This window comes from Dipodomys merriami, unplaced genomic scaffold (assembly GCF_024711535.1).
Source record: "Dipodomys merriami isolate MVZ:Mamm:240054 unplaced genomic scaffold, mDipMer1.0.p SCAF_20, whole genome shotgun sequence".
NCBI classification, from domain to species: Eukaryota; Metazoa; Chordata; class Mammalia; order Rodentia; family Heteromyidae; genus Dipodomys; species Dipodomys merriami.
This window is the reverse complement of record NW_027203382.1, coordinates 13,074,245-13,097,892: the sequence shown is the minus strand read 5'-3', so window position 1 is coordinate 13,097,892 and position 23,648 is coordinate 13,074,245. Positions and strand designations below refer to the sequence as shown.

At 36.1% G+C, this 23,648-nt stretch overlaps 1 protein-coding gene across 1 annotated transcript in view; it reads left to right on the top strand.

Annotated features, from left to right (window-relative positions):
* Adgrv1 (adhesion G protein-coupled receptor V1) overlaps positions 1-23,648 on the top strand; it is a 469,087-nt gene that overhangs the window by 111,035 nt on the left and 334,404 nt on the right. Inside the window, exons 50-59 of the mRNA XM_070031103.1 lie at positions 1,086-1,308; positions 1,636-1,840; positions 5,185-5,331; positions 7,809-8,064; positions 9,863-10,065; positions 11,233-11,409; positions 11,773-11,955; positions 13,474-13,653; positions 16,279-16,443; positions 20,641-20,758. Coding sequence (XP_069887204.1) covers positions 1,086-1,308; positions 1,636-1,840; positions 5,185-5,331; positions 7,809-8,064; positions 9,863-10,065; positions 11,233-11,409; positions 11,773-11,955; positions 13,474-13,653; positions 16,279-16,443; positions 20,641-20,758 — 1,857 coding nt within the window. The remainder of the gene's footprint in view (positions 1-1,085; positions 1,309-1,635; positions 1,841-5,184; positions 5,332-7,808; positions 8,065-9,862; positions 10,066-11,232; positions 11,410-11,772; positions 11,956-13,473; positions 13,654-16,278; positions 16,444-20,640; positions 20,759-23,648) is intronic.

The following is a 23,648-nucleotide window of genomic DNA, read 5'->3' as shown; positions in this document are numbered from 1 at the left end:
ATCCCTTTAAAGATTTGAATGTATTAAGAGCATTCTAGATGATCTTGATCTTTATGCAACATTTGGATAAACTGCAGTTAATCTTAATTGTTGTAAATAAGGATGACATAGGCCAAGGGCTAGAATTTTAGAAGAGATTCATGCTTTCTGATTTGGTGTGCTGTTTTAGTACCTAATCGATCTGATTTGATATGTTTGCATTCAAGTGTGTTTCTCTAAAAGCATGTTCTTTATGTTTTCTCACCCCTCTCCCAATTCTAAGTGTGTTTGTTTAGTACTATATGCAACATATTCCCAGCTTCTGAAGCACATATATATGCCTTTGCTTTGAACTAGCAAAAACATAATTTCCTGATATTTAAAAAGTACTGTAAGAATATATTCTAAGTTTTCTTTGTACATATCCTTTGATCTCATGAGCTACCTTGAATAATTTTTCTAGAGAAAACAATAGGGAGAACTCTACCTCTACTTAATATTGAAAAATTAAATATTAAACAATAAATATCTAATGCAAGAAAATTATTAAATATGTATTAAATATTAATATTAATTTAATGTATATGCAATACTAGATTATTATATGCATTAAAATTATAAAATTGAATACTTCAGTAATAACTTGCAAAACTATGTAATAGAATACTTATAATAGTTAAGAACTTTTGTATTTATCTTTTTATACTTGTGCATTATAAACTTATAAATATAATGACTAGAGATGAACATTTTAAAAATGAAATATTGACTGGTGAGATAATTGGTATTTTTTCACTTTGTAAAAGTTACTTTTAAATTAGTACTAAGATATATACCAAGGAAATCAAAATCCATTTGTGTTTTTTAATCCTGTGGTTTTCTTCTTTCTTAGATAGATGTGGGTACATTATCAAGCTGGACTGGTTATTCTACAGCACTCCAAAATTATTATTTTATTCAATTATTACATAAATTGAATTAATTTACTTTAGAAATCAAAACAGAGCTTGGAGAATGGTAGAAGTCTTCCTTTGACACCAGTGGAGGGAGTGTGTGTAGTAGCATTTTGCACTTCATTTTTCTTGTCTTTTTTTCCTTCCTTACAGCCCACATACTTTTAATGGGCCAAGAAGGGTCTGCCCTTTACCGCTGGAATTCAGAGTTGAATCAATTCACTTTTGTTCTGGAAGTACCCTCTGCCCATGATGCAGCTTCAGTTGTAGTAAAGTCTATTAATTCAAGCAAGAATTTAATTGCTATGGCAGGAGCTGTGCACTCTCATGTATATGAACTGGCCTATATTTCCAGTCAGTCTGACTTTATTCCCAGGTAGGTTCAACAACTTCATACTAAGTGTCTTTATGCTCATCTCAGTTTGTCTGACATAAAATTTCTAAGTCATAGTGACCAAGAAAAATACAAAAATACTAGAGCTATATGTAAGCCAGAGACCTGGTCATTCGTATTTCTACAATCTATTCTATTATGTTTATCAGAACTATACAAAAATTTAAAACTTTTATTTATGAAATATTATACTTCCTATAAAACTTTTACTATTACTGCTTAGTGTAGTGAGAATTTCATGGGGAATCTACTCTGCATATAATTTTGTTTGTTGTCATTGACTTATTTTATCTGTACTTCCTATGGTAGTTCAGGTGAACTGATATTTGAACCTGGTGACAAAGAAGCTACCATAGCAGTAAATATCCTCGATGATGTAATTCCAGAAGAAGAAGAATCCTTCAGAGTTCAGCTTAAAAATCCCAAGGGAGGAGCAGAGATTGGCATTCATAGTTATGTGACAATAACTATCCTGTCTAATGATGATGCTTATGGAGTGGTTGCATTTGCTCAGGTAATAGTGAAGATTCCACATGTACAAGTGAAAATAACTTACTGCATTTACAAGTAAGCTCTGATCAGAACTCAGTAAGTGAGCCGTACTTTGAGTATCTTCAATCTTTCTCCCTTTGCTTCTTCTTGGTATACCTCCTATTGTGCATCCTATGGTGAACTCTACTGAAATCTGCAATATGCATTCTTACCATACTGACTCTAAGGGACAACTTACCCTGGTCTTTTCCCTATTGATTTAAAGTATTGGGTATTAAATGTGTTCAGCTGGCCTTGCTCTTGCTTTTTTCCCAAAGGCCATGGTGAAAAAGATTGTGACTATATTGCACACTGTGTTGTGTCACACATATCACACAACTATGTTAGTGTAGGGTGGAGGTGACAGAGAGTCTGGTAACTGTAATACATTTTGCAATTACAGATGTAAAATGCACATTGCCTTTGTTCTGAGAAAAGAAACCTATGCACATCTTCTCAACTCCCCACACCCATACTTCATTTTTCCCCTTTTTATTGATGAGCAGGAGAGCCATTTATATTGTATTTGTTCTCATTTGCAAGGTTGTTCTGACTAAAGTTACATCTGCAGCTCTATTTTATCTTTCTCTGAAATTTTTTACACATAGGACAATCTAAATTCAAATTGGCTTAAACACCAAGGACATACCCCAACAAGGGGTGATTGGGTGCTTCACTGTCAACATGGCTCAGATGCTTTTATTTTTCCATTTGTCAGAATACAGTTGACCTTACATCTGGCTGTTTGAAAGCCAGTAGTAGCTTAGAGCTACTACTTTCTTATTTGTGCCCAGTTAAGGACAGAGAAATGCTTTATGTAGTCTTTAAGGAAGAAAATTTCCAAAGCACCTAGAAAACTCTGTGTTCCATTGGCCAGAACAGAATAAATGAATAATCTAGTGATTGGATAAGGATTCCAGTCACTTGGTCACTCCTTTATTCACTAGCTCATTCATTTATCATTCATTCCTTCAACCAACATTTGACAAATGCCTGCTGTGTTCCAGATACTGTTTTCCATAGATGTCAGAGAATAAAATAGTGAAACTCTCTAATCTCTTTTCCTTTAAATTCTAGAAGGGAATAGGGGAGACAGAACATGAGCAAAGACATAAGAAAATAAATACTCTATCTGTTGTTGAGAGGTGCTACAGAGAAGTATATGAGACAAGCAAAGCGGTTGGAGAGCACAAGGGAAGGTGACACAGTAAAAAAAAAAAAAAAAGAAAGAAAGAAAAAGAAAATAGAATGATCAGGGAGGCCCCATGGACATGTCATGTGAGAGAGGGAAGAGAACACTTCCATGGCCTTCTAAGAACTTCAGATAGTTCAGCAAGCAGAGCTTGCTCTGCAGCTGTGCTCTGCAGATAAGCTCCACATCGTCACCTACAGCAGATGCAGAATGTATCTTACCATTCATCACAAGAGGTTTGCCTTTAGATAACTTGGTCCAAAAGCTCTTGTCATTTCATCTTTGCCCAAAGCTAATTCCGTGGGTTCCTTATGTCTATTTGATAGAATTACTTGCTACAGGGCTTTTGTGTCTGGATAATTTCCTTTAAGATGAAAGTAGTAGATGTTGAGAATTTCTTTTCTTATTATTGGTGGTACTGGGACTTAAACTCAGAGCCCTATACTTACTGGACAGGTTCCAACAGTTGGGACACACTTCTAGCCTGCTGTTAAGAATTTCTTAAATATTTTCTGGCATTGCACTGGCCTGATTTTACAAACCCTCCTTCATTGACAGCAAGTAAACAGAGAGGATTATGAATATAGTGTTTACATACTTCAAAATTAAAAAAAAATCTCTTCAGGGTCTTTGATTGCCTTGAGCAAGATCTTATTACTATGTAACATCTGTGACAGTATATTAAAGTATGTATAAAATACCACTGTAGGATAGGATCTCTACTAAAATTTGCATTCTGTACAGGAGCTTCCATAAATTTAAAGAATTAATTGGGAAGTCATACTTCAGATTATTATAGTAAAAAGACATGAAAAAATCTTACTGGAAATGTAAAATGAAATCTTATGTTCTATATGTTTGCCTTAATGTCTGTCAAGAAACCCTTCCTGTTCTGGAGTTTTAACTCAGGGCCTGGGCCTTGTCCCCAAGATTCTTTGCTCAAGGCTAATGCTTTACCCTTTGCACCATAGTACCATGTCCAGCTTTGTGGTGGTTAATTGAAAATAAGAGTCTCATAGACTTTCCTGCCTGGACTGGCTTTGCACCATGATCCTCAGTTATAAGCTTTTTGAGTAAGTAGGATGACAGGTATGAGCTACTAGTGCTCAGCTCCGAGAGGATTTTGAGAAGGGACTGCCTAAAGTATTCATTTGAAGGAAAAGTTTATTAAATGGATGACAAGAGAGGGGGACATGTGTCAGCAAAGACAGAGAAATTAGTGTGGAGCACAGGCATGCTAGGAAGCATGTGTGAAAAAAAAGGAATTCTGGAATAAGGAAAAAGTGATACCTAACTGTCAGGAAAGGCAGGAAATGGAGCTATATAAAAGATCAGTAGAAACAGGTCAGCTTATAGAAACATTTTGGTGGATAAGAATTTCAGGAAAGGAAACCTTTGCAAATGATCAGAAGGATACAGTTGTCATTGCAGTTGGATGCGAGGTTGGAGGCCATGTAGGTCTGACTTCACTAATAGAAGACAACAACCTAGAGGAACCGAAAAGCCTTTCTGCAGGGGATAAAGGCTTCCTTATTTCTCAGAATGCATCTATTTTATGCCATGAGTTCTGCTTAAAACAATGTATGTTTTCTGAATATAAAAGTAAATATGTGTGAATTGAACAAAATGAAAAGAAGGAAGGCCAGACCAAAAATAATCCTATAAAAATTAGTATTTTGTTTAGTTTAGTGCTATTTACTTACTTATTTTGAGACGGTGTCTCAGTCTATAGCCTCGGCTGGCCCAGTATGTGTGACCCTCCACGTGAGTGCTGGGGTTCTATAGGAGTGCACCAACAGACTGCCTTAATATCACGGTTATTTTTTTGAATATTTTAATTATCTCTAAGTAGTTTAGAAAGGAGTTGTCCTTTTAAAAAGCAGTTCATAAATACAGTGTATCTTGTTCAATGTCACCTGTTTGAACATTCTCACTCATCCCACTTAACCCACTTTTCTTAATTTTTTAAGGATATATATTGAATTTTTTGACATTTAACAAAGCACTTTTTGTATACAATGTGTCTTGGTCTTCTTTAGCAGTGTGAAGCTTGCCAATGAACAATAACATGAAATAAAGAATTTATTTATAGGTAATTTCAAGTAATCCCTTATGTCTTCCGGTGTATTTTTCAGAACTCATTATATAAGCAAGTGGAAGAATTGGAACAAGATAGCTTAGTAACCTTGAATATTGAACGCTTAAAAGGAACTTATGGTCGTATAACTGTAGCATGGGAAGCTGATGGAAGTATTAATGATATATTTCCCACCTCAGGAGTGGTATGTAATTTTAAAAAAATTATAGGAGATGTGTCTGTTTACTGTTTACTATATACTGTTTACTATTGGGTCTTGGGACCAGATACTGTTTTATGGATGAAATGTTTGAGTGTAACCTTATTAAAACTGGCTTCCTACTAATCACCATAGAGACATAGAAAGGATACAAATTCAGGTTAGCTTCATTATTGTGGATATTTATTTTTTCTATAAGATAAAACTTATATATGAGAAAGAGTGATCCACTTTGAAGTTGAATAAAGCCATTGGACAGATTTTGAGTACATTTGTTTAATGTTAAAACCAATCAAATGAGGATTGTGTATTGTGGGGTAAAGAATCACATAATCTACCTTGGACGGGTAGAATAAAAATGTAAGAATGTAATAAGGATGGACAATTAAGTACATGTCTCACAAAGAGAGTTCATGGAGCCATTTGTTTTTGTTTGGAAGATGGATTATCTCATTAGCTTGCCTTGGTTTGGTAGGTTAGTCTATTTTGCACCAATGCTTCTCTAAAGAATTATTTTAAAGAAACTCTCAAAAATAAGGACATTGGATTTAAAATCTATTTTAAATCTGATTATAAGGTTCTTATATCATTTGAAAGGTAAAAGTTTCAGTTGTATTGAGTATGCTATAGCAAATTCTGTTGCATTTAATCTGCATTTTATGCATGCTACAGAGCTCTGTTGTAATTCTGTATATTCTCATTGTATTCTCAAATTACTGTTTATTATTTAAATTATTAAATTTCTACTTCCTTAAATGTATATTCTCATTGCATTCTCAAATTACTGTTTATTATTTAAATTATTAAATCTCTACTTGCTTAAATGTAGACTATATTCTGAAAGAATTTTTGTGGAGTCAATAATTTTTTCTGTGAAATGACAGAGTAAATACTTCTTTCTCATTCAGAACAATGTTATCTTTGGAACACAATTGTGCTGAAAAATAGGAAACACATTATAGGAAGCAACAGATAATGTGCAATTAAATTAGCTTGGCTGTGTTCCAATAAAAATTCATTTATCACAAATGGATTTGAAGTTTAAGGCACTGCTCAAGTAGGAGGGCACCAAGTCCATTAGTTCAAATCTCAGTTCTTCCCCCTTAAAAAATGATGGGCTGGTAAGGTGGCTCAGTGGTAGAGCGCTTGCCTTGCATGCATGAAGCCCTGGGTTCGATTCCCCAGCACCACATAAACAAAAAGAAAAAAGCCGGAAGTGGCGCTGTGGCTCAAGTGGTAGAGTGCTAGCCTTGAGCTGAAGAGCTGAGGGACAGCACCCAAGCCCAGAGTTCAGGCCCCACGACCGGACACCCCCCCCCAAAAAATGAGGGAAACAAACAAAGCTACCCATTTATATTGCATGCCTGTAATCCCAGGTAATCTGAGGCCAGCCCCAAATAACAACATGAGACCCAATCTGAAAAAAACAAAAACAAAAGAGCTGGAGATATGACTCAAGTGGTAGAGTACACGCCTAGCAAGCTGAGACCCTGAATTCAAATCCCAGTGCCACAAAAAAAGAAAAGAAAAAATGAATTTAACCAGTGGGCAACAATTTTCTGATTCCTGATGTTATCAACAAAGCTCTCTGGTCTCTCCAGTGGCATTCTCTGGGTGGAGAGATGGAGTGGGCCCAGAGAGAGGCCCAAACCTTCAATGCTAGTTCAAGAAAGTAATTTGTAGTCATGCTGTAGTCATGCTGCAGAATGGGTATGTTAGGAGGTCATGGGGATGATGTCTAAGAAACAGATGGAAACCCTGTGTGCAAGGACCTCAGATACTTTTAATGATATGGTTTTATACCTGTAATCAATGGACACGGGAAAGAAATGAGAGAGAGGCTGTGATATGAATCTCTCTCTGGCTTTCTCTCTTTACCTCTATTTTGGTGGAGCTGCTGAAAAATGATAAATTTATTAGTAGATCAGTTCTTGCCAGAATTTTGTTTGTAAGGAACCATCTTTTAATTTTGTAAAGCTTTACAAATTACATCGAATGCTTTATTTCTTAGAAAGACTTTCTACCCAAATTGTAAGGAACAGTGAGTCCTAGATTATGATATTTTACTCTATATTGTAAGGAACAGTGCGTCCTACATTATGATATTTTAGCTTCATGTTTAATTTGCTAAAGTTTCAGAAATGGTTTAGGTTTTTCTTTGTCCTAGTAGTCTTCTTACTTTTACTATGATAGGCATTTAAGTTATTTGTATAATTACATTCTTTTGCTTAACTATCTTGTTATTTTCATTGTGGCCATATTAAAACAAAATCAGTGGAGGAGGAGAGAAGGATGTAGAAGATGACATGGACCAAGATGCATTGTATACACAAATTGACATGTTGAAACCCCTTTGTTCACCTACTTTAAGATAATTTTTAAATGACATTAGGTCATCTGTATTCTTACTGAACAAGAAGAACTAAAAGAAATTTTCTTTAATTTTTTTTTTTTTTTTTTAGATTTCATTTACTGAAGGACAGATGCTGTCCACGGTCACTCTGACTGTTCTTGCTGACGATTTGCCAGAGTTATCAGAAGTTGTGACAGTAACACTCACAGGTGTGACCACAGAAGGGGTTGAGGACCAGTCAAAAGGTGCTACGATTGATCAGAAAAGAAAGAAGTCTGTGATAACGACCCTTCCCAATGACTCCCCCCACGGTGTGGTGGGCTGGCATGCTAACTCACTGTTCACTAGAGTGACAGAGCCTACAGGTAAATTCTGTTGAATATCTATTTTAGGCATTAGTTAGAAGTTTCCATAGTTAATTTGCTTGTACTATTGGTAGACTACAGATTTCTCTTTGCAATTTGAATTTTTCGGTTTGACAGATCATAGTCTTTGAATTGAAATCTTGGATCATGGGATCACTTAGCAATCAGGCTTTAATTTCTAAAGACAAACTATCATAATAAACATGATAATAATTTAAGAGATTTTAGTAGAGGTGTTTGTTTTTTTTCTTTCTCTTTTGAATCATTTCTTTAAATTTCCCTTGCTGTAGATTTTCATATAGTTGTAGAGAATAGTATAGGGAATAGTAGGAGCACCATTTAACCTAAAGCATCAGGGTAATTTTATCCTGTATGGTAAACAGTGATCAGTCTTTACTGCTCTTGATTGCTAAACTCTTTTACCTAAACAATTGTTCATTTGGACTGTTGAATAAGTAAAGTTTCCATAGACAAAGGTCAATTGACTTATTTAAATTAAAGGTTGAATTTAAAATATTTCATTTGAAGTTTAAAAAAATTTTAGGTAATGCATAGACAATCCTTCTATCTAATGTATTTTATTGCAAATGCTGAGGGAAGAAAGTGGCATGTGGTTACAACTCTGGACCTTCATAAATATCCATCTATGTGGAAAAATAAAAAATAGACTTACAACAGAATGTCTTCTCATTCAGTAAACATTTTTGAAGCTTGTGTAGTTGTCAGGAACTTTATTGTGAGTTTCTGAAGCTAAGATACAATATTTAATCTATAGAAACTCATAGACCAATGGAAGATGTTGACTGGCATTTTATATTTTATTCTTTATAATGACAGTTTAATGCATTGCACAATTTTAATTCTTTTTTTTTTTTTTAACTCTGAGCCTGGGCACTGTCCCTCAGCTCTTCAGCTCAAGGCTAGCACTCTACCACTGGAGCCACAGTACCACTTTGGTTTTCTGAGTGGTTTATTGGAGATAAGAGTTTCACAGTATTTCCTGCCTGGGCTGGCTTTGAACTGAGATCCTCAGATCTCAGCCTCCTGAGTAGCTAGGATTATAGACGTGAGCCACTGGTGCCTGGCACAGGAAGATTTTTTGGGGGGGACGGGGAGGATTGGTTGTGGGGCTTGAACTCTAGGCCTGGGAGCTGTCCCTCAGCTCTTCCTCACAAAGCTAGTTCTCTACCACTTGAGCCACAGCACCACTTCTGGCTTTTTCTGCTTATGTGGTGCTGAGGAATCAAAACCAGGGCCTCATGCATACAAGGCAATCATTCTACCATTAAGCCACATTCCCAGCCCAATTTTAATTCTTTATAAGGAATTAAATATTTTTAAATTCTAAAACGTTAAGTAAACAATATGTGTAGCAAAACACTTTTCAGATTATAATAGGCATCTCATTAGAGGGACAAAACCCCTCTTCTAATAATTAGTCATTAAATAATTATTATATGTATTTAGCAATTCATTTTCAAAGAATCTTCTGAGCATGTATAACGTGCACTTGCTGAGACTCTGTAATTCTGCTGAAGTGTGTGGTGTGCATAGCCGAGGACCTGCATAGCAGAATCAGCAGGGACAGAAGAATGAGGTCAATGCTATAATGTGGTTTTCAGCACAGAGTACGGGACAAAGGAGGCAAAGCATAAAAGATCCATGGGAAAATACATTAGCTTTGTTTTACCTCTCTGCCTTAACTGTCTAAAAGGATTATTTCACCATGAGTGAGTAAGGCAGCAGCCCTGACAGACAATAGAAAAGCACACTTACTTGAAGCATACTTATCTCATAGAGAACATCACTGTGCTTCAGTTACGAGTTGCTCGAGATAGAGGTCTCCAAGGGGATATTGCTATTCACCTGATGGCTACACCCAATTTCTTACTGCATACCAATCATCAAGCTACTGAGAATGAGGATTATGTATTGCAAGAAACCACAATAATAATGAAAGAAAATATGAAAGAAACTCATGCCAAAGTTGCTATTTTGCCAGTAAGTACAGATTACAGGAAGTGTGGTATCAAGGGAAATTGCTATTAAATATAAAAATGTGATGCTCTTGTCTTGTAGGTAGAAGTCTTTTGTAAAACAGGAGTCTCTTTTTTTAAACACAATTCTTTAAAATATAAAATTATGTACTTCATATCCAATTTAATATTTAATAATGAATAAGTTAATGTAACTGGCTAGTAAAAGGGCAAGTGCATTGTTTATGTTTACTGAAGTCATGGAACAACTTGAATTAACTTCAAGTTGTTTAATTTGGATTGATTGCATATCTGATTGATTGACAATACTGTATATTGTTTAGTTGATTTAAACTAGGAAATGAATGAATGAAATGATTCACTCAGTGTACTTTTTATTGCCAGTTAATAATATAATTATATGAATCAGGGTTAATATTCAGATGGTTTATGTCTGAATATGATGGGTTTTGCAATCTATATTTACTCGATATGTGTATACATATACATGCATATGTGTGTGTCTATGTATACACACATATATATAAACCTATAACTACACATGTACACCAAGAAAAAAATAGAAAAGCAGAGGGAGATATGTTCATTTATCATTTTATCTTGAAATATTTACTACCTATTCAAATATAAAGTAAAAAATTTTAATTAACGGAAGCATAAGATTATATCTAGATAAAAAGTCCAGAGCTTTCACTTAAAATATATATATATATAAACTGATCAGTTTTTCCTAAATTTCCTTTGGGATATTATATATATATATAACACATCCAGTAAGATGTGGCCAATATTGTAGGATGAATTTTTAACTTATTTTATTTGTTAATGCCAATGAAGTTTATTGAAACATTATTCTTAATCTTAAATATCTGAGAGATTCTGAAATTGACAGTGGGAAAGTATGACAATATGATGAGGAATCTTTATGTATGATAGCAATGTCCATTCCAGTAGATGGTGACTTTTATTTACAGATGGAAAAATATCAGACTTCTGTCAGAAATTAAATATCTTTCAAACACCTGCCTGACATGTTGGTATACACCTGTAGTCCCATCAGGCTGAAGTGGCAGGGTCCCCAAAGCCCCCTTTGATGCTAGCATGAACAATGTAGGCAGATTCTGCTATGTGAAAACAACGTAGGAATCATCATCTTTATCCTGCTTCCCAGGATGATACTCCCGAGTTGGAGGAAGGCTTTATCATCATTATAACTGATGTGAGCCTGGTGAACTCCGACCTCTCTGCAGAGCAGCCTCGTGTGCAGAAGCCTCGCATGGAAATAGCTGAGATACTGATTGAAGAAAATGATGATCCCAGAGGAATTTTGAAGTTTCATGTTAACAGAGTGAGATGAACATACACATATGAACACAACATGGGAGTTTCAACCTAGTGATTTATCCAGAAGTTTATATATTTTTTCAAAAACAGTTTGCTTTCTTTATATTTATAAATATACAAGTAATGAAAACTGTGTTATTAGTTAGTCCTTAGTTCTTTTTGAGCTAGACCAAAGGATTAAGCAAGTTTATCTTTATTCAATTTTATGGTGAATGCTAAAAGAATGATCATTCATTTCTAGGTGGCTATTGCTTTCTGATTAGAAAATATAGCACAAAAGATACAAGTGGGAACAATAATGTTAGGATGTGAAGGTGTAGGGGGTTACACTTTTGTCTCACCTTTCAATTTTCATTCTTTATTGAAGGATATTGATGGTGTTATCACTGCCTATGAAGAGCCTCCTCCCTTCAATGTTCTTCGGGTTCCTGTGATCCGGCTGGCAGGAAGCTATGGGTCACTAAATGTTTACTGGGAAGCAACACCAGACAGTGCCAATTTGGAAGATTTTAAGCCATCTCATGGGACTCTTGAATTTGCAGAAGGCCAAGTAAGTTTATTGTGAACATAATAGTGTTTTTGGTTGTCCTTCAAACATGTATATGCCTCTATCATATGAGTGTGCATAAATGATTACTAAATTAATTATACTTCATTTCTCTTTCAGGTCAAACGTAAGTGTTATTTAGTGAATGTAAGATCTATTAATGGTTATAAGAAAAGAACGCTTAAAGGCAATAATTTCACCGTTTTTTCTGATTTTCCTTACCTGATTCCTTTTAAAATAGAAGATACAAAGCAGGATATGCACACATACACAGGCACATACACATAAATATGTAAATACATGCATACATACATACATACACATATACATGCATAAAACCTGCCTGGTAAACTAGACTATTTCTATGGTTTTTAATTACTTTTATTGTGCTTATTTTTTAGTATTTATAAATATGGATATTTAAAATTTCAAATTTACAGTTTGTTTCATATTTGTTAATTAATTCCTAAAAATGTTCTTTGTAATTTAAGAATCCATCCAAATAATAGAAAAGGAACTTTAAAACTATGTTCAAATATTAGAATATAATCTAAAGTTAGGAATAATAACCTAAAAAATTGCAAGACTTTCTTCCAAGAATTTTGTGAACTGGGCATCTTTAAGTTCGTTGTTGTTTTGTACCTGTCTTGGCTCTTGAACTTGGGACTGAGAGCTGTCCCTGAAAGTTATTCATTCAAATCTGGCATGTGACCACTCAAGCCACAGTTCCATTTCTGGCTGTTTTTTTCTTTTCTTATCTTTTTTTTTTTTGGAAGTGGTTAATTGGAAATAAGAGTCTCACAAACTTTTCTGCCCAGAATGGTTTCAAACTTCCATCCTTAGATCTCAGCCTCCTGAGTAGCTAGGATTACAGGCGTGAGCCACTGGCACCCAGCTATAAGCTGTTTTATTAAGATCTAATTATTAAGTGGAAATACAGTGACCACTGGGAATAAATTAGAGGGGAAAAAAGACAAAAGAAATAATTGGGAACAGTACACTAAAAAATAACAAAAAAAAACAACATAGATACTGACAAGTGAAATTAATCCTGGTATAAGCATCTAAGAACAGAAAAATTCGTATTTCTTCCTGCCTTTTTTCAAGGACAATATCTGAGGCCAATGTCATTGATTTCAATTAAAGAAATGATAACTTTATGCTTTCATTTTACTAATGCAGTCAAACACATTAAACTGTTTGTTTTACAATGGCTGCTAGTGTAGCAGGGCAAAAAAAGAATTTTTTGTGTGTCTGTAATTACACTATATTTATTACTTGCATAATTTATTTCATCTTGACAATAATGTATTTTATAAATTTCTGACTTCTAAATACTACATATATATTACTTTAAAATTGTTGGGAATATAATAAGCACAACCTCTGTTTTTTTCTTTTGAAATATGTTTTTTATGTTTAAACAATTAAATGTAGGTAAGAGGGAATTTTGTTATTTCATTGTTTGCTTTTTCTTTCCCTCTCTCCTTCACTCCTTCTTTTTCTTCTTTTCCCCTATAGGTTACTGCCATGATAGAAATCACCATAGTTGATGATGCTGAATTTGAACTCAGGGAGCTCTTCAGTATCTCGTTAACCAGTGTGGCTGGAGGTGGCAGACTTGGTGAAGATATTGTGGTTACGGTTGCTATTCCCCAGAATGACTCTCCATTTGGAATATTTGGATTTGAAGAAAAGACTGTGAGTTAAATCTGCCAGTGGAGTACTAGCTCAAGGAAATTTTTTTGGTATAGTTTTATGTAGAAAAATGCCATTTAATTTTGTTTAGAAACTTCATCACCATTCACGTCTAAGTCCCTTTTAAAGAGTCTTTGGAATTGGCTACTGAGGTAGGGGCAAATCCCTAAGCTATTCAGAGTTGACAGTAATGAGAAGCATAACTATCAGGCAGTTTCCATGGGAACCAGATTCCTTTCAATGAGGTGTAATAGACCCTGAACACTTTTTTTTCCATGTCTCATTGATGACCAGCATCCTGGTCTCAAGGTGGGATTTGATCATAAGCCTCAGTCTTGCATCAGTATGGTTTGTTGGTGAATTTGAATAATTTATATTACTCATTGTTCTCTCTGGTATTTATTGTAACTTTTATCAAACAACATGATGGGCACCCAGCTTGTGGATTTTTCCATAAATCTTTCCTTTTGTTTCTTATCAGCTATTTTCTTTCAAGACCTGAAAGTGGACTCCCAAATATTTTAGCTTAATCCACTAGGGGGAAAAATAAAGCTTAATCAATCATGAGAATGGAATATTTGTGCAGGCTGGCTTGGCTGACCAGTACTGAACTGTCACTACACCTTCCACTTAAAGCAATTGAAACCCCATTACAATTATTTTATGATTGTGTTATAATCAATGCAACTTTACCCTTTGAAGGAATTTCTAAGATGAAAAAGTCGTGAAAAATTTTAGATAATTCCCACATACTTGGCAACTCATCTGTCTCCATATTCCACAATTATGTAGTGGAATGTATAATTCCCATTCTGTAGTTACTTTATCTGGATCCTTTTTGAAATACAAGACACTTCCTCTAATGCCTCTTCTCTACACTGTGCTATGGCTTTGAGTCTCAATTTACAATTTGTCTGTCATTGCTGAGCCTCTCATATGCTCCAAAACTAAATGTAGCCTAATAATTGCTGAATGATTTAGTCACTGAGATTTCAATTTCATGAGAAAATGTTAGCTTATAAGAGGGAAAGAGTATATTCATACTTAGCCCAGTCAGAAGATTTTCCTTCCTTGGAAAAGAACTAAACAAAAATGTTTGTAAGGAGTAGTGAACTGCCCAAGAGAAGCTATTGCCTACCTTTGGGGTTTGGGAGTGGAGGAAGAATATAAAGAGGGAGTATATCTTTCTAATAATTTTAATATCCTCAGACAATATTCATATTTTTCATCACACTATTTCTTGGATATATACAATATTTCTTTGCACATTTTATCACACAGCAGAATATAATTTAACTTTTAAAACATACCTTTTGTTACTTTCTGAGCTTAGATGAAAAAAAATTAGTGCTTTAGCATTCAATTTAATCTTCCGTTAGTGAAAGTTTGTAATAATGTTTTTACCTTCTACTTCATCACAGTTATAGGTTTAGATAAAGTGTTTGGGAAGTGTTTGTTAGTTTTATCTTCCTATGATAGAAAATGAAGATATATTCATAAATAATGATTTAGCTGCTGTCATAAACTTTAATGCTCTAAACCTATTGTAAGGATGCTTGGGGACACTATCTTTTTAGATTGGCCTCAAATTTCTGATTTGTCTTAGGAACCAAAAGGAAGATTTAGGTTAACCGCCCCTACTGAGTTGATTTTTAGAAAAATAATTACACTTTGGCTTTAAACTCTGCACATGTCAGTTGCTGCTTTAATTGCTGGTAATTTAGTTACTCAGCCCTTTGCTGTTGTTTTCCTTATATGCTGCCTTTCTTCTACCAAAGTTTCTTGATAATCTGGTATTTATATTTTAACCTTACGGTGTTTATACGTTAACATATTGTGATTTTGACTTTAAATAAATCATAAATAATTGTAGACAGTAAATTTGCATTAGCATCACTTAGTCACAGAGATTAAGTACGAAAGAATGAGATAGGATTGTTAATTGTCAAAAATAATAAGCTGCTCATAAAAGCAACATTGCAGATTTGCCAAGACGCTGAGAATCTGAGACATCATCATTGATATGTGACTTCTGAACTAAAATATTGTAGCTATAGTATCAGACTCTTGTGGACACTTCTTCACCCAATGCAACTCAGGCAATCAATTTCTTCTTTCTTGTGGGCCTAACTTCCTAGGTCCTGAGCACTTTGTTGTCACCCGACTAGTGGGAAAAGAGGGCAGCGGGGAAGGCTACAAGTAGGGTGGCTGCACACATCACCTCAGTGCATAATCTATTGACAGGTTTTAGTCACGTGGGAGAGGAGAGGAAATGCTAAGTAGTTGAGTTTTTAGGAAAGAGGATATTAGGTTTGATGAAACATATTTTTTTGGTTGTGGGGTGTGAACTCTGGGCCTGGGCACTGTCCCTCAGCTCTTCAGCTCAAGGCGAGCGCTCTAACACTTGAGCCACAGCCCCACGGTTTTCTGGTGGTTAATTGGAGAAAAGAGTCTGGCGGACTTTCCTGCCTGAACTGGTTTGGAACAGCGATCCTCAGATCTCAGCCTCCTGAGTAGTTAGGATTTCAGGAGTGAGCCACCAGCGCCCGGCTAGTTTTGCTTGTTTCTTCAGTTATTATTCGTGTTAATTTGTTGAATATTTGCCTTACTGGATTTTATTTCTTTTAGGTAATGATTGATGAGTCCCTTTGGTCTGATGATCCTGACTCTTATGTGACGCTCACTGTTGTTCGGTCTCCTGGAGGAAAAGGAGCTGTGCGACTGCGCTGGATTGTGGATGAGAAGGCCAAGGACGACCTCCATCCTTTGAATGGGACCCTTGATTTTGATGAGGTACATGTAGCCAGAACCAGGACAACAGAGAGAGAGTGAGAGGGGGAGAGGGAGAAGGGGAGGAGGGAGAGAGAAAGAAAGAGAGAGAAAGAGAGAGAGAGAGAAACAGAGACACAGAGAGAGAGGAGAGAGAGAGACAGACAGAGACAGAGAGACAGAGAGGAGAGACAGAGAGACAGAGACAGAGAGACAGAGACAGACAGAGACAGAGAGACAGAGACAGAGAGACAGAGAGGATAGAGAGCACCCTACATATTTGAAATGTTTAATAAAATTTCTTTCACATTTCCTCTCTAGATTGAGGGCAAAATCAGTAAGCCAAACGCCAAACCAGACAGCATGTTGTGTTACCTGCTTTCCATTTCACCCCAACTCTCTCCTTCTGTAGTCAGTGCATATGTTTGATCACCAAGCTTGGGACATTTTACCCTTCAAATATGCTTGCTGCCTCTTCTGATTATTCTGATGCTGTGTCAAAATAGTAATTTTTTTATACCACCATAACACAACGTCCTTGACAATCTCAAACTCAGAAAGATTCAGAATTATTAACATTCTTTTTCACAGATGAAATGATTGAGGTAGTACTTTAGCTGCCCCCCAAATGAATTAAAATACAGTTTAGTAATGGAAAGGAGAAAACAGTTCATCTTGTGTGTGTCTCCACCTTTCACCATGAGAACAAGGAAGGGTTAGAAGGTCCCCTCCACTTTCAAGGACAACCTTATGAAAGGGTACTTGTAGGAATTCTGTAATTCCATTCTTGCAAAGTAGCACCCATCCTACACATTACATTTTGTGAAGTGGAAACCCAGAACTGAAGTAGAAGTAGGGAGAATTGCTGATGAGGACTGGAACACAGCAGCTGTGTGTGGAGGCATTTAGTGCAGCCCCATGTGGTCACTGTTGTCCCTGAAATATGCATTAGATATTTATTGAACTCTCCATTACTACTGAAAGACCCCAGACTCACTGGGATGCTTTCTTCAACGGGAGGGCACCCCAAGAACCAAGACTCCAAACCAGCAGATGGAATAAGCAAGAGGATTTTATTAGGCGTTTGCGCAAACGGGCTCCCTGTCCAAGGCAGACTGGAAGCCCCAAGCAGGCACTTTTAAAGACAAAAACCACAGGATTAGCATAAGACCCCAGGCTCCCCAGGATTGGCTCAGCTCTGCTCGGGAAGTTTTGTAACACTTGTTGAAAACTAGTTGGTTCCCTAAGGGGGGAGGCTTCTCTGGAGGGGAGTCCACATAGTTACAGGCTCCCTAGTTTGCTGGGCTCGCCAGATGGTCTTTATTTTGAGCCCCCTTGCTGAGAGTTTCTAAACAGGAATTTAGAAGAACATACTCTTTTGTTCTTTATCTATGTTTGCAGACCTTGTCCCTGGGCCTGCATCTGGACTTTGTAACTTTTTAACTTATTTCTGGGAGGGGAAGAGCCAGTGTTAGCACAAGCAGGTTTACAGAAGCAGAATTAGCAGTTAGCATATTGTAAAATGGACATAGCCCATATTTCAATCTTTCATTCCCTCCTCTTGTCTTTGGACTAATTTTAATCTTAAAATTTAGGGTGTTCTTATCTCATTTGTAGGTGTGTCACTTGTCTGTAATACTTGGTACTGTTGGGTTAATACCATGGCCTGACACTTCAGTTAGAGTTATACAAGGTCCGATTGTAACAAAAGTAACAGTACCAGAGCCCCTTATATATATATTTTTTTCCCACCAGTCCTGACTCCGTGTATCACAGTTAACTCACTTTTATACCAGCTGTACTTGTAAACTCCAATTTTAAGACATACTCATACCATCTGCGACATACTTAAACTTTCTGAGGTTTGTCTTCTTTAAAGACAATCCTTACTTTTCAAAAGGCCCAGGGACAAGGTCTGCACTACCATGGAATACCATGCAACTTTAGGAAATACTTAAAAATTTCACCCACTTTTTGGTTTCCAAAATGCAAAATAATAGTAACTGCTTACCCTAAGCCAAGGCTCATGCAGATTAAATAGTGTTTGCAAAAAACCCACACAACATCCTGACACTTCCAAAGTGCTCTTAAAAAAAGCTGGCATTTACAAAAATTCAAATGAAAGAACACATTGCCACCTCAACTTTCTTTACTGAAACTCAACCCCCTCTAAATTGCTTTAAGAGAAAAGCACTTTCCTGAAATAACCCACAATGGTACTCCTTGAATGTTGCTCTACACTACTGTTATGCAGATTAGTAACAAATGATCAAAATTTTAAGTGAAAAAATTGTATTCATAAATTTGGAAAGTCTTGATTGAATTAAATGGATTTTTTTGTGAATTAGTGTTTGGAGGCTTTGCAACTAAGTTCATTTGAGTTTCTAGTAGAAGACAATTTCAGAGTATATTCCACTGTGAAATTTCTGTCGCCTTCTTTAAAATTTATTTTTGTATTATCTTTAAGTAGTTGTGCAAAGGAGCTGCCATGTAACACAGCAGTTTATGAATATAATTTATCTTGATTAATGTCACCCTTCATCATTCTCACCAGCCCTCTCCTGCTCACCCTTTCCTTTACTCTTCCTAATTTTATAATGTAGACATTGGATTCTTGATGGCATTCTCCACTTCTTCTCTTCTTCACTCCACTACTGTCCCCTGGATCCCACCCCACCCCTTTTGAATGTCCACTACTTGGTGTTTTACTTTACTGAACTTTGACTTTGCCTTCCTAAGAAATTACATTATTTGAGTTCTTCCTTGAATCTACTGTATTTCAGTTAATTCATCTGTATCTACACAAATTGTGTATATATATGTGTATACTACACAAAGTATTTACTTATAAGTTTATAAGCTAAATCTAGCTTCCACATATAAGGGAAAATATGTATTTTTTGTCTTTCTGGCTCTGACTTCTTAACATTATTTTTTCCCAGGACTTTCATCTTTTAAATCCCAGAACATTCATTTATCGCTGTCTTTTGTGACAATGTCCCAAAACTATGGGCTGAAAATCTATTTGCACATACACTTTTCTCCTGTGACAAAAACATGAGGTCCAAAAGGGACCTTTATGTTATTGTTAGTAGGAATGTGCATGGTCCAGCAACGATGGAAATCAATAGCGCTGATTTTCAACAAACTGGAAATAGAACTACCTTATGATCCAGCTGTAACTCCTGGTTATATACCTGAAAAAATTTCAGTTACCATCAGACAATAGTCCAGTTATAGAATCAGAATAATTACTCAATAACCAGTGAGTGGATTAAGAAAATATAATACAAGCCAGGTGCCACTGGTTCATGCCTATAATCCTAGCTACTCAGGAGGCTGAGATCCGAGGATTGGGGTTCAAAGCCAGCCCAGGCAGGAAAGTCCATGAGACTCTTATCTCCAATAAACCACTCAGAAAAGTAGAAATGGCATTGTGGCTCAAGTGGTAAAGTGCTAGCGTTGAGCTGAAGAGCTGAGGGACAGCATTCAGGCCCAGAGTTCAAGCCCCATCACTGACAAAAAAAAAAAAGAAATAAAGAAAAAGAAAAAAGAAAAGAAATATGATATAGATACACAATGAAATATAATTCAACCCTAAAGAATGATAAAATTTTGTAGTTGTGAGAAAAAAAATGAATGTACTTATAGATCATGATGCTAAGTGAAAAAAAGTCCAGGATGAGAAAGACAAACATCTGATGATTTTTTTTTCTATGCAGAATGTAAAGTTTAAAAAAACATGGAAGTTGAAAGAGGCCTAAAGTGTCTGAATTTATGAGTTGTGTTAAATCTTTCTTTCCATTTTTCCCATGAAGAACCTAAACTGGGATAAGTTCTTGTGACCCACATCTGTAATCCTAACTACTCAGAAGCTGGGCTTTTAGGATTGAGATTCAATGCCAGTCTGGGAAGAAAAGACCCATCAGATTCTTACCACCAATTAAGGACCAAAAAGCCAGTGCAGCTGTGGCTCAAGTGGTAGAGCACTAGCCTTCAGGCATAGCACCCAGGCTGTCAGTTCAAGCCCCAGAACCAGGACAAAATGAAAAGCAAAGAAACCTGAAGTAGAATTTATGGTCAGGACTCATTTTTATATAATAATTCTTATGCAAAAGCTGTAATTCTAGAAGGGAGTACTTATAAACACTCATGAGCTTCCAGTGCTCACGTGGGTTAAAGTGGCATTGGGTTAATGTGTCATTACTCTTGCTTATGCAGGCTGAGTCTCAGAAGACCATTGTGTTACATACCCTTCAAGACGCCTCACTAGAGGAGGACCGGCGTTTCACTATCCAGCTTGTCTCAGTTGATGAGGTAGAAATATCGCCAATAAAAGGTAAGATAAGTACACATTTTTGGAAATTACAAAATAGACCCTCAGAAAAAACTAATCAAATAATAGTTACAAAGACAGACAATGTTAGGATTCCTAATTCCTAAAATCTAGAGATGCTATTTTCTATTATAGGAAAATAATTTTAAAGTTCCTTCCTTATCATACTCAATGTTCTTTAAGTGATGTTGGCATGACCATAGGTCAAATATTCCAAACTTTGTTAGTTTCTTTTTAAAAAATAATAAATGTGTTTGTTGCAGCAATGTTTATAAAATAAAATACAAAAGCTTCATTATACTTGGCCCAATAGTAGGAGACTGGATAAATATAACAATACTAGGCAATCATTAAACATGAAGCAGAAAATTTCTAATTACATTAAGTTACATTTACCTCTTAAGCACCAATAATGATTTATTTTTACATTTAAAAATATCTATCATTATCAATTAGTTTTATAGTAAAACATTATTTCATACTTCATATATTATTATGCTTGATAGACTGCCTACACCTAATAAAAATTAGGTACCTAGATATCTTGTTTTTTTTAGAAATAGGCATTTTTCTCATTTTCCTGTGGTCCATATGGTGGGTTGTTTCTTTTTTTTCTTTTCTTTTTTTTTTTTGCCGGTCATGGGGCTTGAACTCTGGGCTGGTGACCTACCCCTCAGCTTTTCAGCTCAAGGCGAACACTCTACCGCTTGAGCCACAGTGCCACTTCAGGTTTTCTAATGGTGTATTGGAGATATGAGTCTCACTCACTTTCCTGCCCGGGCAGGCTTTGAACCGTGATGCTCAGAGCATAGCTTCCTGAGTAGCTAGGATTACAGGTGTGAATTATTATTATGTATGAGAAACTTTTATGAAAGCTTGGTTGTTGTTTTTTTGTTTATTTTGTTTTGTTTTGTTTTCTCAAGGTTTCTGGGGCTTGAATTTAGGGCCTGGCACTCTGACTTGACTTTTTAATCTTATTTATTTATTCATTTTTTACTAATGATTGGTGTTCTACCACTTGAGCCACACCTCCACTTCTGGCTCTTTGCCTCACAAATTTGTCAGGCTGAGCTAGCTTTAAACTGCAGTTCTCCTATCTCAGTCTCCTCAGTAGCTAGAATTACAGACAGGAACCACTGGTACCTTAGTTATTTTTTCATGTCCTTTGGTGCATTCAAAACTCTGGGTTTTTTTCTCCTTTGTTTTTTATTTCTTTAATGTTTTTATTTCTCTTTTTTATTTCTGTACCTTTTTGTTGGGTCTTCGTCCGTCTTTGGATGGACGGGGTCCGAGGAGAGGTAAGTGCGGCTGCTTGCCCATTCCCCAGCCTCCCTTAGCCCAGGAGACAATCAAATGGCGGCAGGGAGTCAAGTCAAGCAGGGAGCATTATTAACAGGGAACATCCCCTTTTTAAAGCAAAAGACTGTGTGGGAGGGGAGGAAATGGAACCAACCAATCACTGAAAGGCCATACCTTATCATGCACCTAAACTTCCATGAGTTGTTTACACACTGAACCTAAACAAATCCGGCTCTGCCCACTCAACTTCCTCTCAGGGCCATCTTTGCTACTTGTGTTCCCCACAGATTTCCCCACACCTTTTGTCTTGTATGTAAGTTTATCTGTTTGGGGGAGGGTAAAGGGGAGGACAGAAATGGTAGAACAGAGGGTGATCAAATGCAGCAGTGATACTCACTAGACACTATGTTGAAAATGAACTAAACAACTTCTGGGGAGCAGGGGTCGGGAAGGAAAAACTGGGAGAAAACAACACAAGAGGTGACACTGTTCAAAAAGAAATGTACTCATTACCTGACTTATATAATTGTAACCCCTCTATCACCATTACAATAATGAAAACAAATCCTTTGACCTGAGCAAGGTCTGTGATAGAAGAGTTAAGAAAATTCTTAAAATTACAGATCGCATTGTTTTATGTATGTAAGGTGGCAATTTTTCCTACACTTTAAATTTATTTTGTTCTGTTTTAAACAGTACTGGAAATTTGACTCAGATCCTCATACTTGCTAGGAAAGTTTTGTATCATTTGAGCCATGCCTCTAGTCCTTTAGTTTTGTTTGTTTGTTTTCAGATAGAGTTTCACATTTTTGCTTAGGTCACCTGAATTTGCGTGGTTGCGTGTCCCACCCCTACTGGTCCTCTTTCTGCCTTTCAATCTAGAATCCTTTTCAGCAAGACTGCTAAGAATCATATCTTTGTGTCACATTCGTCTGTAGGTCTTCACAGGATTGATGTCGCCCAGGCCAACCAGAAGCAAAAATAACTATGTTTTAGGGTTTCATATAACTCCTTTACCAACATAAAGAAGTGCTTAACATGTGTCTAACTGACATTGTTTTTATTGATCCCTTGCCAAGAATTTGCAAGTATAATAATCTACCTCTTTTGGTCACTCAACCCTAATGTGTACTTCTAGAAAACAACTTCTTCAAAATTCTGCAAAATCACAATATGGATACTCAAATTATTGGATACAGGTTTAATTTCTTTGTTATTAGAAATATGATACTTTTATAAATAACTCTAGCCAAATGGTAGTCAGAATATTTTTTAAAAGTATTCCACAGAATTCTTGCTATGGCAACAGAGCCAGCTGACACAACCGTGCAGCAATGTCATAAGATGTGCAGTGGTCCCTACACTGGTGACTTCCCTCCCTCTGGTAGAGCTCTTATCATGGAATGGTGTTGAGATGATGGTCTGTCCCAGCCCCTTTCATGAGCATGTCATCCTAAGCCAGTGTGAAATACTTCATTGTCTCAGCATTCCTTAGCATCCTCTGGACAAGCAACGGTATTAGTGTCTGCTTCTGATGGTCAGGAGTATTAACTAGTTAGTCTGTGTGCATAGTTATGTATAGTTGCTTGAGAAT